Below are 15,370 nucleotides of genomic sequence, written 5' to 3'. Positions count from 1 at the left end.
GATTTCAATTACTGCATGAAATGCATACTCAAGAAACTATGAAAGGATAGAGTAAAGAAAAACTTCCCCTCAGGAGCAGGTTACAAATAGTGGTGTTAAAAGGAAAAACAAAATGCTTTATCACACAAGCAAGAGAAGAAAGAGAGGTTAAAATTATATAAAATGGGTGACAATGACAGGAGTTACTGTTTGCAGCAGCATGATATCTAGCAATCCACTCAAATTGTTGGTTCTTCTATAGCTTTTGATTTTTGTACTACTAAATTTTCTAGTTACATACCAACAACAGTTCTAGCCTTAAAATAATCAAGAGAAGCTTACTTGCATAAGTGCATACACATGCATACACATTTGATCTCCAGCAGAACGAGAATTTCCATATCGTAAAACAACACATCTAGATAAATTTAGTTCCCAAATCAAGGTTCAAGAAAAGTCATGCACTTTAGCATAGAGTTAACCATGCCCAATATAATGAGTTCTTAAACTGAAGGTACACAACCATATATACCATGGATAGAAAGGGTAAGTTTGACAGAGAAAAATAAACAATCAAGGATAAAATATATTATAACTTCAGAATGATATAAGTCAGAGTTAGATTGTCTATTCATATAAATGAAGGTTTCAAAAACTGGCAGAACAGGATGGTGCTGGCACCATGCCATAATATTGGGATAGAGCAGGACATCAAAACCAATTGGACCGGTATGTACCGACCTAACCAATCCATAGCAGTCAAAACCAACAGACCACACTGACCATACCGGTTGCTATTAGTTGCTTTTGATTCCAATTGTCTCGGTCCATCCCTAGCATACCAATATTGTATCAGTATTATACTGTAATGAGGCAAAAAAATGGTACAAGGTTTGGTATCAGTATTTAAACCCTTCAACATGACATTGTTTAGAATTTAGTTGAAATTTCATAGAAGAAAGCTAGGGGGTCCAAGAAAAACATGGAGAAAGTGGTCATAAATTCATAATGGACTTGAGGAAGATCACGTGACAGAGATAACAACCTATATAGTATTTAGAAGTTAGTTTCAATTAGCAGACCCATATTTAATGGTATGAATGTTATTCATATGTACAGCAACACAAAACTGTGAGGGCACTATACATATGAAGTTTTTGTCATGGTTGGCCAAAAGACTCAGGACAATGATTGAAGATACCCAATAGCAGCAACATCCTTTCTCTGATTATGTTGTACAACTGCACAAAGCTCCTCTAAAGGTGTCTTGTAGTCATCTAAACCTCGATTGAAAAGATATATCAGTGCACCATACAATCCATGCTCACGGCATAACCTGACAACCTGCATATACAATAGGAGTATGAAAACTAACTTATAAGTTATAACTAAAGCAACTCAATGCTGATAATTAATCGAAATTGCATTCCAATGCCTGCTAGCAGCATCTTCCATAACTATCGGAAAACAACTTGCTAAGCAATTCAAATAGAATTACCTGATTGAAATCCAAGGAAGAGATGTCCATGTGCAGAACACATTGTTCAACCCGTTGCAACCATCCTTTGCCACTATAATGCTCTACTAAGGCTTGCATGATCTATAGAATTTATATAAACAGAGAGTCAAAACAATTCTGTTGCAAGTAATTGCTCTGTAAGTCTGTATCATGATTGCAATCATAATGAACAATCAATAATACCTCAGGAGGAAGGCACCCAAGCATGTCCCTTAATATATATGGCTCCAAAATCTCCAAGAATGTACCTGTACTAGCAGAAAAATATTAGATCTCATGCAAACCATAAGCATACCACAATTACAATAAACAAGTGTTTCGGTAATCTAAGCAGCATCAGCTTCGTCAAACTTTTTCGCCATTTAAGCCAGGTGCAGTTAGTTCAAGCTACGTAAGATAATTTTTTTTTTTAAAAGCAATATAAAGAGAAGAATAAATGTTGGAAGCAAGGTTTTAAATCCCATGAGACAAGGTTGTCCTGGTTTTTCCAAAGAATGGGACGCCCCGTTGTCCTGCCCCATCCTGGCATCAATCCCAGCCATACATTCCAGTAAATATCCTCCATCTATCTCCCCTTCTTCGTTCTTTCCTTTCTTTCTTTCTTTTCTTCTTTATTTCCTTCCTTTCTTTCTTTCTTCTTTATTTCCTTCCTTTTCTTCCATCTTCCTTTCTTTCCCTACCTTTTTCTTTTTGTTTTCATCACTTTCTTTATTTCTTTTTTCCTTTTTCTTTTCTTTCTTTTTTCTTTCCTTTCTTCTTTTTTCCTTTTTCTTCTTCTTCTTCTTTCCTTTTACTTTCTCCTTTTCTTTATCTTTCCTTTCTTTCTTTCCACTTTCTTCTTCTCTACCTACATAGATGGGTTTTAGAGTCCCGACCCCTTCCCAGTCATGTTTTCTCACGGAAATGGGACAGGACGACCAGAATGCCCCCTATCCCGCCAAGATTTAAAACCTTGATTTGAAGACAAATTACCTACTACAGTTTTTGGTAACAATTTATTGATTTTAAAAAGACAATTGCACACATGAATATGTGACCATCATGCTAAACAAAATAACATATTTTTTGAAATCTCAAAGTATATATGGATGTGATTGCTCTAAAGCTAATCAGAGTAGATGGAATTTAGGATTGTTCAAGGATTGTCGAACCGGTACCGGGTGCCATACCGGTCGGCACCCGATCCAGTTCGGTACCGGTTCAGACCAGTGCGAATCAGTCGCCAAAAACACCACAGCGTGTTGCACTAAACGCGTTGTGGCATTAATAAATTTCCGTCGGACTCGGTGCCGGTTCGCACTAAGTCCTGACCTCCGGTTCGCTCTTGTATCGGGCGATTTTGGCCCCGTAGGGGCTGGAACTGTTTTATATGCCTGAACCAATCCGATCAGAACCGGTTCGGCTTGAACCATGCAGTACGGCCCGGTTCGGCCTGAACCATGCGGTACGGCCCGGTTCGGCATTCTTTGGAATTGTTATAGTTGTACAAAGAAAAAATAAAGTTGAATTTCAGAGTTAATGGAAGTCTCAAACCTATTCTGATAAACTATTGTAATGTATGAAGGCTTTTCTAAATGGTTTTCGTTGATTGTTCTGTTTCTACATGTACCATAATGCTGAACTAAGTTATCGAAGCGAGTATAGGTGCAACTGCAAGTGCGGGAGCAAATTTAGGTGCAGATGCAGGGAAGTGGGTCTTTGAAAAACCTTCTTTTTACAAGGAAGCAGGTGTAGGCATAAATTTCCAACCAAGCACGTGTGGCAACCTAAGCAGAAGATTCCTACTACTACGTTTCTGAGTTTTCTCTAAGACTTTCCTGAAACGTTTAAGCACAAAAAAAATTATAACAAATTGTTCTATTGCACAAACAAGTATCTCTCATCTAGGACCTTTATCATTTTTTTCTCTGCAGAAACCTTGCTTAATAGTCATGTCCTTCAATTCTCAAAATATTATGAAATTCCAGGATAAAACATCACCACATTTAAAAGGTTGTTAACATGCACAATAATTCCACTTCTGTACCCCAACATGAACCTAGTAGCCGATGAAAATGTCCACAAGCCTCCAAGCACTCGCTGAGGCATCAAGGGGGTATAATTTGTATCAAAAAAATAATTATTGTCGTTCAATAATGCTATAAATATATTATTTCTTTGTTCATTTGTGAGACTAGTGCTAGTAAACTATTTCATCTTGAATGCACCACAATTTTTGCATCATTCATTAATTCAAAGATCCTATTTGCATTTCAATTACAAACGGACGTATATTTTTTCAGCATATTTTTATCGTAAGTAATAAAATAGAAATGAAAAGCTTCAGCACACATTAAATAGAATGACTAGGGCACTTAAATCTATATAGATATCATATATTTACAAAAATGTATTATTAAACAATCAACAAAGGCAAAAACAATTTTGGAGGCCAAAATAGGCTGTACCAGAAGTACCAAAGCATACTACTTGATACCCTTTGTCAATACAAATGTGATATGGCAAATACTCAGTACACCTCTATACCGCAAGATTCAAGTTTTTGTTGAAAACTATGATATCTTGGTAATTTCAATTGAGATTTTTCGAAGCTATTACTTTAATCATACAATGAGGCACACTGACATGGTTTGGATCCCGAAGCCGTAAGATAGCATAAGGTATTATATAGATTAATCATTAATCATATAAGCAGAATAATTTAGGCCACCACAAACACTAATCACGAGTATGAAATTGCAAGAACTATAATTCAGATAAGTCAAAATAACTTACATGTTGGTTGACATTAAGAATATGAATTGTGTAATAGTCAGAAAAAAGAGGTTTAGGACTCAATTTATAGTCGCCACATTTACAGTCAATTAATACTGAATCATGCCAACTTAATGTTTAGAATACCAAAGTCCCTAGGAATTGTACATCATTTTCATCATAGACACTAAGGCAAAAGTTCAACTTTGAAAAGGACTTGCAATTATTAAAGTTAGAAGATATACAGTTTTTACAAAACTAACTTGTAAGCCGAGCATTTTAATTGATACAATTATCTACAACTGAAAAAATGATTTCAGATACTAGTTGATTAAACAAGCCATGTCACAAACTGTACATTACATGTATCACAGGAATAGATAAACTTCAGAGCTGAAGAAATGCATATTTAATGCTATAGTCTGCTGAACCGACCGGTACAGCCCATACCGACCCTGATTGGGTCGGAACCGATCGGTTCATGGCCTGTACCGGTGCGAACCGGTTCGCACCAGTACATACCCGTACCAGTCGGTTCGCGCTGGTACGGAATGTTCTTCATGGGAGACAGCGCGTGGCTAAAGCCACGCGCTGTGGCATTTCAGTACGGTACCGGTTTGGCTCGGTTCAGTACCAGTACCGTACCGGTACCGGACCGCACCAGTATGTCGGTACGACGAACTTTGCTTAATACACTTCTTTAATTAGAGAGCATGCCCCCAGGAGGGGGTGGAGGGGAAGGAGTACCTCCATGCCAAACAGCAACAAATTTGGAGAAGATACTATCAAACAAGATGTCGGTCCTTTTGATGTGAACACAAAATTCTACTGCAACACCACCAACACGAGCATATTGCTCCTCTACCTCTGTGCACATGGAACTGTCTGTGATCTTTGGACCTCCCATCCATCCCCCTTTATCAGTTTGGTTGCAAAAAGCAATTGAAATATAGGAGAAAACTTCATCTACATATGACAACAGTAACTCTACCAGAAATGGCATTATGACCTCCCTTATAGAATCAACAGTTCTTGGAAGATCAATAACACCATGTGCATGGCCATCGTAGAGCCTCATTGACATGTCCAATGCACCCATCCAATCACCCGCCCTCTGCAACACTTGAATGCGTTCCTTCCAAGGAAGAAGACGAGAAATTATAAGATGCATCGGCCCGAGTATATATATAGTGGCCCCTCTTACAGATACTGCATTCTGATAAGCCTTTTCTGGATTTCCAAAAATATTAGAAAAGTGGGTGTGATATGTGATCATATCATCAATTCCCAAACCATCTACAATGAAACTGGTTCGGTGAAGTTCATTTCCATCTTTGGCAAACAAGCAGAGCTGTCCTCTCAGGGTAAGCATCACTAACATCTGAGGTCAAAAAGAACTCCAATGTTTTACCGAAACAAGAAAAGAAAATAAAATAGAACAGCAGGATGACTGGGCGTGGAAAGACACCTCCCTTACCTGATCACCTAACCATGCCACACCTATTGCTGCACTATCAAGGTTCCATTCTTTGTATCTTTTCATTTCTGATCTGACCAACTTGGCCACTTGGACCCTCCGATCCCATGCAATTGCAAGCCATGAAACCCTATCAGATGCTTCTGCAGGTTTTTTTTTTGTTGTTGTTGTTATTGCCACAATAAATATATAACTTTTTACTGAGATCAATATAAATTTTGAAATGAAGAAAATTGTCAAAATCTCACCAAGAGATGAGTCATGCAAACATGTTGTGGATTTCCATGCAGTGTAAGGCATTGATCCTTCTCGTACCCCATCTGGTCTGGGAAATTTCTCATAAACTTCTACACTGGGACTCAGTCTAACCTGAAAGAAAGGAAGCAGCAAGATAACGCATCAAAAAAATTAGAAGATTTCTACTTGGTTCAAGAATAACTGAACAAGATAAACACTAGTTGGAAATTTTCATAATCGTCTTAAGGCTCCATACCACTAGAGCATTTTGATGGGTGACAAATATGACTACACCTTCTTCCACCACTGAAGAACCTTCATTGAAAAGCTTCCATCCAGCCTCTCCTCCAACTACGCCACCAACAACACCTCCCATCATGCTACCAAGACCACTAGTGGTTGCTGAGTTCCCTTGGGCAGATGTGTAGCCAAATCCATAAGTCTCATCCATCAAAAGAGGAGAAGCCGATAACACAGTGCCAGTTTTTTGACCATCAAGAAGACACTGTTGATACAAATGAACAAAATATCAACATAAAAACTTTAATAAAATGATGACACGGAGAACAAAAAAACACTCAGTTTCAAAGAAGACAATCATACAATATTAAATTTCTTTAGACCTGAGTCTTGACAGAGAAACGATTGAGCAAAGGAACAACTGAGAAAGTATGTAATGAAACAAGTCCCTTAGAATCTCCAGTAACAGCTTTAAATTGACGTGTAACTTGGGAATCCTGCCCTAGAAACAACGTATGCACTACTGGAGCCGTATGTTCCCCAGTGATTACTTTTGCTGCTGTTGCTTTTTGCACATCCCAAACTGTCAGATGACCATCACCATATCCTACCAAAAGTAGGTCACCTTGCTGGTTGAAGCACATTGAAGTTACAGGTGTTTGAACTTTCTCACCATGGAAACCAAGTGTCGACATCTGAAAAATAAGAACATGTATAAGTAGTGACACCTCAGAAACCATCATTGTAATGTGATAGGAAGCTTAGAAGTGATATGATAAGTTGGAAGCTTCAGATTACCATTAATTTCCATTCAGTAAACATATGGTACATGATTTTATAATTACCTCAAAACTCAACTCAAGGGTGTTATGCATTTTACCGGAAAACATTTCCCATACTCAAGCAATTAATGCCATAAAATAAGATAGCTTTACAATATAGCATAATGTTGATCAGTGCATGAAAAGATCTCCTTATCAATTTATCTGTTTCTTCACCTGTCGTGAACAAAAATGGCCAACAACTAACCAGAATATTATTTAATTACCAGTCAAAAATATCATATATGTGTATGTCTAACAAGTTTCATTTATCAGAGGCACCTAGACTTAATTCATTCCAGGTTTTTATCTTTTTCCCCCTCTTTGTGCATTTCAAAAACTGGCAGACATTAGATTTCAAAAATTTATCCCATATGCAATTACATAAAGTATTGTTTATGCTAAAAATGGTCATCTTTTGTAAAGAGAATAATCAGTAAAAATGAAGGTGGAATTATTTTTAATGAGAATAAACTATTATCAAGATGTATGTGTATGTGGGATTTTGTGGACACCTCTCAAGTATAGATGTGGAAGGTGAGAAGAAACAGGTTAACAATCAGTCTCTCAAATGGCATACTGCAACATGAAATGAATCTTTAATGACTTATAAGAAATTCCTATAGAAAATTTGCCTCGACATCACAAAATGCTATTAAAGAAATAATCAGGCATCAAACTGTCCTACCAACCATTTGGAATAAAGATACTATTCAGCACATTTTCAATAGTAAAGAGTTTCCACCCCAAAATCCAGTGTTAAAGTTCCCCTATAAGAATCCTATTAAACATTTTTTCCATATTCCTTAAACTAGGAATTGAAACTTATGTTATTTTCAATGTAATGATTCAACAGACTAAAATAGCAGTATTAATAAGCATAATTATGAAGAAAGAGAATGTTAATTATATGACAATTGGTAGGAAACCAAGTGCAACATACAAGAGCTAAGAAGGATGATAGGGTATAACATCGTATAAATGACACATGACTAAAAGTATCCATATACGTAGGGATAAAGAAATAAAAGAACTGTAAACTAAGGCACTAATGAACTAGCTTGTAGCAAATTTACTGGTAATAGAGAAAGATGGCAAACCCTCCTTCTGTGGTTGGCCACAAATTAGAGAAGATAATTTTAGAGTGTATCTAACATATTTTTCTATGATGGTATAGGACATATACTTACTGTTTTTGCTCTGGAATGCTAACCAACATAATGTTCATACTAATACTACCTTATACGTATAGCAACTTACCATCCCCAGTTTCATTTTTTAGTAACGGAATTGACCTATACATAATGTAGATACAAATCTATACAGGACAGTACATGGTCAGACTGCACATAAACCTGCCTAAAGTTGATGTTAGGACATCTTATTATAATACATATAAATTCACAGCAATGACTTAACATGTTGAATATATTCACGTTGATCTAAAAGTCATATCTAAGTGTTTGGAACATGTGTTTCTCTCACCAAGAAACAATTAGAGGTAGTAAGATTGCGACGTATTTTTTTTTATGAAAATAGAAAGAGCGCATTCTAGTACAACACTAGCCTGCTCTTCACAGTGTCATATATCTTTCTATGTTGGTACATGTCAAGCCTTCATCATGATATGGTACAATATTAATGCTGTGCACTAGCAGAAGCATGATATGCGATACTTTATTTCGTGTTTACTACCTGTTGCATATACAATGGTCATTCTTTCTAGGTTGTTATTCATGTTTATAATGCTGTAAGTAGAATGTGCCCTAAAAGGCATTTGGCATATTCAACACACCATTTTGAGATATTTCATAGATAACTTTTCTACACATGGTTATAAACATTAAGAAGGTTGTGTCACACATAGACCTTTGAACCAAAAAAGAGTCCACAAGTGTCACTATTGGGTAGAATGACCAAGTGATTGGTGTATTTCATGGTAAGAATTAGAACATCCTCGAGATTTGAAAATTGTTCAGAACTACAAGTGAGGTTGGGCATTGCACTTATATGGCCGCCATTGTGTGTAGCATCCAATAATATATGCACTTATATGGTTGCCATTGTGTGTAGCGTCCAATAATATATTGAAGTGGCTATGTTCTCAATCATCACAGTAGTTGAACTTGCACTAATGCATATGGGCATGTTTCACACTGAATAGTCAACAACACAAGACCATCTCTTGGAAACCATAGCAAGAGATAGAGAGATTGATATCATATGTACAGCATGCAAGTTATCCCCTGACCAAAGGGCATGACTACCTGATGTGATTTTAGTTCAATGAATTTGGAGACATACCCATGTATCAACAATGATATCTTAAATTTTATCCATAATATAAAACAAGTTGATTTATTGTGTCTTGTCAAGCGTGAGGCTAAGGATTGTTCTAACAAGGAATCCACCTATGACATTTTATCCATATCAAAACAAAGATATGTTAGACACAGGAGCCCTTGTACTAGGCAATGTTTTAATCGAATTGGTTCCATATAATAATTACTATTTATTTTGTATATAATAAAATCTTATTCAAAATTGGTTTTGCATGCGCATTTGTTTTGAATTGTGTTTGTCTAGTGATCAGTTGTTCTGGTAGGCTATAAAACCAATTGGCTATAGGTTTAACAGTGTGAATAGTTTCCAATGATCAAGGTGAAGGGACTGAATTGCAGGACCAATTAATATGCATCAAGAAAGACTTTTTCATCCATTCTATCTATCAGAAATTAGCATAATTATATATCTTTATGTATAGAAGGCTAGTCTACCTTACTTATTGTGACTATGACATACCCATTCAGTAAGATGGAACATGGTGGATAAGAAATCTATGTTGACCTCGAGGTCCATACATGTCTGCCATCCTTGACCTTTTCCCAAGATCTATCTTGAGTCCTCACCAAATTCAAGTTTAATCTAATTAAGCAGGTGACTCAGACCCTTGGTATAGGGATTCATTCATGCATGTTGGCATAGCATTATTAGGCCAGTGTTATGGAACCCAAACTCAACCTTGTATGAGGGTTTCTAGTGTACCCGGCTTCTAGGGCTACCCTTGGTGGCCAACCACAACCGAAAAACCTAGGGCAGTTGCCCACATGCCTAGGACTTCTTCAATGGCCGCCACTTACTAGGGTTCAAAACTAGTCGCCACCAACACCTAGGGTTCCCTAGGTTGGCACCACAAAGGCCTAAGGTTTCCACTCCAAGGCCAATTCCTCTCTTATAAATAGGAGAGGCAGATTTAGAGATAGCGAGCCTCTCATATCACGTAGAGCTTAAGCAAAAGTTCTTTAGTGCCGCCTACAAAAAATTCAATAAAGAGAAGAAAGATAAGAAGAAAGAGATGAGGAGACTGCCGAGTAATTCGTGTAGTAGGTAAGTACTCTAGTGCATAGAGAAGTCTTCATCCATCTTCTTCCATCTTCTTGTATTCTCAAATCACCTCTACAGGTATTAATCTGTCTTGCTATGCATGTAATCTATATTATATTGATGTTTTATTAAAAAAAGGCAAGTCAATTCCTATAATTTTGCAGCTCACAATGTTGGGCTGCATTTGTGTCCATCGTATATGCATGAAAGTAAAAAGTATGACATACTAGGTGCCATTGTACTATAAAAGTCATTGTGTAAAACAATGATAGGACCGAAGATTCATAGAAACATGCTTCAGAAAGATAGGATGACGATGCTATTAATGTATAGTTTAAAGATGAACCACTCAACAGAAGTCAACATGCATTTCATCATTTTAGTAATTATAGAAGTAGAGAAAGCTGAATAAAGATGAAAATGTAAGTGTAAAGATGAAAAGAAACGAGATGATACAATAGAATATATACAAGGACCTCAAATAGCAATTTACCTACCACTGAGTGCTTGCTTGAATGGTGTCACCCCTTGCCACTTGAGCAAGGAGGCGGGGGTTTGATTCTCGTTGGAGTCAGCCCTAGGGTAGGGTGTGCATAGGGTAGAAAAATGGTGGGAAGTAGCCCCTCCTAATCTCAATTTGAAAAATAAAAAGCAATTTACCTTATAATGGGACCACACTTTGGGTTATTTCCTCATTTAGAAACTATCATTTAAAAGTATAGAAAAATAAACAGATCTATACAAGGTTGACCTTGAGAAAGCATGCTAAATAATGGTTAATAATTGTTCCACCATATAAATAAAAAAGGAAGCAGAATGGGCATGCTAACAATCCATGACACAAATAAAAGTACGTAAAATGAACAAGCTAGCAGCATATAGATGTACAGAAAGAAACAATTACCAATGTGACAACCATTTAAAATTGTGTAGCTAATAAATTTTAGCCACAAGGGACAATATTTGAGATTTGACTTCACCAAGGCTCAACCTCTTTGAACTTTCTATTAGCAAACCCACTTTTGATGAGGCATCTTATTGTGCGTTATGCTAAATCATGCAGTGGCAATGAGATTTGACTAGCTAGCTGCTAAACTGCTATTCAACTCAATCATGGGAAACTTTATGAAAGTAAGGGAATTAAAATTTTAAATGAAACTCAAACTTGTACTCAAATTTCATTAGATAAAATAAGCTTGGAATTGGATCAATAATAGATATGGATTTTTAGGCACAATTATCATCTTATTGTGTGTTATTATAAATCATGCAGTGGCAATGAGATTTGAGCAGCTAGCAGCTAAACTGCTATTCAACTCAATTGTGGAGAAACATTATGAAAGAACAGGGAATTACAATTTTAATTGAAGCTCAAACAGGTGGTCAAATTTCAGTACATAAACTAAACTTGGAATATGAACAATAATGTATGTGGATTTTTAGTCACAATCAATAAACCGTGGAAAAATACATTTAAACAATTAAGTTTGATACTTCAAGCCTTCAGCTTGTATATACGCAAGCATAAAAGAACTATCAAGTTTCCCTTTTGCAAGAAACTCTTTTGATTGACTAAAGATAGTTGTGCCCCTAAATACATGTAGATATTGACTAATTATTGATTCACAAGCAAAACATGTAAAGAGATTTGTTTACATAAAATCATTTTATGTTGTAATATTTTTTTTAATGATGTGTAATGACCATGTATGCCATAATGTAGTAAAGTTGAGGTGGTTGTATGTGGAAACACTTTAAAATTAAGGAACAAAAAGACTCTGCATCTGCTTGCAATAAGAGTTTGAGGCATCAAGATTCCAAAAGCACTCATGTTGTAAGCATCAGGTATTGAATGATGCCCTAGCAAGATCATTGCAGCACATGGAAGGATATTGAGATGTATTTGTTTCTAAAATAAATATAACAAGGTAATGGATGCTGAGAAGAAACATACAGACACCATGAACAGAAGATGCACTAATCACCATTTGAGATGGCTTAGGCATGGGTAGCATAGTTAAATGGAAGATACAATTTAAACTGTACTTGCATTTGGTTTACAAACAGAAGAGAGAAGCAAAGAGATCTGGATGCAAGTAGTACATTACTGGCCGATTTATAAAGCCAGCCCCATGTAATGGAATAGAGCCTGTTTGTTATGGTAATCCATATAAAAGAAAACAGGCAAAAAAATAAATTGTAGCAGATTGACCATTTGCAATTATAATAGCAACAACAGCATTTCCGAACGAATATCGAGTAGCAAATTCATAGAACTTGAATTATATAAAAATTGATGGTGCAAAAAGAATCCACCAAATGAACATAAATATTGACAAGGCAATCATTTTCTTAAGATGATCACAACAGAATAAGAATAGTTTAACAACCCAAAATCCAAATAATCATAAAAAACAGGAGCAAGGAGTGACCTTTGTATCCATATTATCAGCACTATAAGCAGAATATTTGCTGGGAACAACAAGAACAGCTCCTTTCGACATGCCCAAGGCTATAAAGTTCATATGAACTGCCAGGACTTGAGGGGAGCCATGGTCGTGCCTGAATGCTTGTGATGAAATGGCACGAGTGATCGCATTGTCGAGGTCAATTTGCAAATATCCAACAGCAGGAGGTCCCCTTTGGATGCCCTCGAGCCTCATTGGCTGGGCAGCTGCCCCCTCCTCCCAGTGCAGGCCTGACGATGCCTGCCTCTTTTCAATCTCTTCAGCCCATTCCAGTGGCTTCATAGAAGCACGTAGTTTCTTCTCCGCTTTCTTCTCAGCCTTCTTACTGTTCTCCAGCTGACCTAACCTCTCTTCGACTACTTTATCAATCTCACTTCCAACCTGAGCTTCGTCTCCAACGGAACTTATTTCTCCATCAGGAGTACTCTTATCAAAATCATCTTTTTCGGATTTGGGCACTTCCAAATCTACTTCATTTTTGTCATCCTCGACAATTTCAGCAACAGAACTACCTTCATCTGTAGGAGGCAAATTCTCATCCACCGTTTGGGCATTCTCATCACTGATGACCAAAGGCTCAACTGAATTCACCACATCTTCCTTGGCTTCTAATTGCCCAGTGGTCTCAATCTCTTCGTCAATACTAGATCCACCACCACCTCCTGATACTTCTTCACTACGGAGTTCTTCAGAAACTGCCACTACTTCAGCCTCTGAAGAAGATCGCGAAACTGCTGAAACCACCGGTCCCCTATCATCATCCTCCACTCCGAAGTTCCCAGTCGACGGAGTGGCCTCCGAGAGCTCCGAACCATCCAATCCTCCAGAACCGACGACCTCCTCTGGATCCACAGCTGGTTCCTCGAGGACCTTCTGAAGAGATCCGCTGCCGGCTCTCTGGGACTTGATCGCTGCAGCATGCGGCGTTGGGATGGAGCGGGAAGTGGCAGCAGCGGCAGCGAGTGCAGCCCCCGGCTTAGGGTTCGGCCGGACGCTGCCAAAGAGAGGAGGCAAGAGGCGCGACGAAGAAGAAGAGGAGGAGGCAGTAGAGTTATAGTAGCTCCGGAGGCCTAGAGAAGAAAGGGAGACAGAGGAGGGAACCTCTCGGGATCTCCTTCTCCAATCGACGGTTGAGCTGGTGGACTCTTCTTCTTGTTCTTCTTCTCGGCCGGATCTTTGGTCGTGTTCTTGGGGGATTGGGGATTCCTCTTTGGGTTGGGTATCGGAGACGAGGAGAGGGATCCGAGAGGGGGTGGGGGGAGAGGAGGAGGAGGAGGAGGAGGTAGAGTGGAGGAGTTCGTCGACGGTCCGGCGGCGGGCGGCGGCGGATTGCTCATCGTCGTCGTCGCTGCTTGAGGAGTAGAGGTCATCGCCGTGGAATCGGAGGAAGGCGTCGAGGTCGAGCTCCTCCATGGAAGCTCTGCTTGGTTTTTTCTCCGCCATCGTCGTCGTTATCGGTGTCTCATTCTCTTCCTTGCTTTGTTTTGGTTTTTATTCCCTTTTCCCTGAAGAAAAGATCTGGTTATCGACTTGAACAGTTATCCAGCCACGGTTTAAATAAAAACCTCAATCTTCTGAATGAAGCGAAAAAACAATAATAAAAAAAATCTAAATATTGAAATTTTAATAAATAATCTCCTCAAATAAATAAATAAATAAATATATATATATATCTTCATAAAATATTTATTTTATTTATTTTTTTCTTTCTTTTGCCATTGTACACATATCATCATTAGGAGCAAAAGTGGATCTCCATCCGAATCCATTTTCGTATCCCAACATCAGACTAATATTCATATCTCCATCCATATTCGTCAAAAAAAAAGATATAAATATAGATGGACAACTATTTGGTCTGTATCCGAATATCCAATTCTATTTGTAACCCTATTTAATTTTATATAACACTTATGAACTTTTAAAAAAAATAGCCATATTAATATGTTATTAATTTGATTTATCATCTATTTAATAAAATTTTTGATTTTGTACTCATAAAGTTTAATTATTTGATATACGTATTTATATCCATACTTTCGATATCCGATTTGTATCCATATCCATTTAAAATAAATATTGATATGAATTTTTATATCCAACTAACATCGTATCTGTATTTGTACTTGTTAAGCAAAACAAATATGGTAATGGATATACTAGTATCTAATCTGATTTCAGCCCTAAATATTGTTAAGAAGTTAGCGGCTTTAAAATTGGAATGACTAAAATATCCATAACAAGTAAATATGCAAAAATAAATGTTTATAAGGGTATACATGCAAAAGTAATTTTGTGAGGACATTCGTACAATCTCATATATTTAGAAGGGTATACATGCAAAAAAATCCTTAAATTTTTGTATAAATATCCTTTCAAATATTAGAATTTGCATGAATACCCTTACAAATTGATATTTGTGTGCATGCCCTCACAAAATACTATATTTATAAGAATAACTTTACCATAGTGGATCAGTTGACATGATCAA

At 37.2% G+C, this 15,370-nt stretch overlaps 1 protein-coding gene across 4 annotated transcripts in view; it reads right to left on the bottom strand.

Moving 5' to 3' along the window:
• Window positions 1-14,400, bottom strand: part of LOC103697565 (vacuolar protein sorting-associated protein 8 homolog) — a 53,735-nt gene extending 39,335 nt beyond the window's left edge. For 2 of the 4 annotated variants that reach the window (XM_039117383.1, XM_039117385.1), the window contains exons 1-9: window positions 12,844-14,400; window positions 6,590-6,901; window positions 6,223-6,471; window positions 5,978-6,098; window positions 5,730-5,872; window positions 5,000-5,633; window positions 1,682-1,746; window positions 1,478-1,579; window positions 1,181-1,323 (exon numbers count right to left, since the gene is read on the bottom strand). In XM_039117383.1, the coding sequence (XP_038973311.1) occupies window positions 1,181-1,323; window positions 1,478-1,579; window positions 1,682-1,746; window positions 5,000-5,633; window positions 5,730-5,872; window positions 5,978-6,098; window positions 6,223-6,471; window positions 6,590-6,901; window positions 12,844-14,322 (3,248 nt within the window). In that variant the 5' untranslated portion in view covers window positions 14,323-14,400. The remainder of the gene's footprint in view (window positions 1-1,180; window positions 1,324-1,477; window positions 1,580-1,681; window positions 1,747-4,999; window positions 5,634-5,729; window positions 5,873-5,977; window positions 6,099-6,222; window positions 6,472-6,589; window positions 6,902-12,843) is intronic. The other 2 variants (XM_039117381.1, XM_039117382.1) reach the window with 2 other exon arrangements.
• Between the last annotated feature and the right edge of the window lie 970 nt (window positions 14,401-15,370).

This window comes from Phoenix dactylifera, unplaced genomic scaffold (assembly GCF_009389715.1).
Source record: "Phoenix dactylifera cultivar Barhee BC4 unplaced genomic scaffold, palm_55x_up_171113_PBpolish2nd_filt_p 000213F, whole genome shotgun sequence".
Taxonomy (NCBI): Eukaryota; Viridiplantae; Streptophyta; class Magnoliopsida; order Arecales; family Arecaceae; genus Phoenix; species Phoenix dactylifera.
The sequence above is the reverse complement of the archived record's forward strand: the minus strand, read 5'-3'. Positions and strand labels throughout refer to the sequence as shown.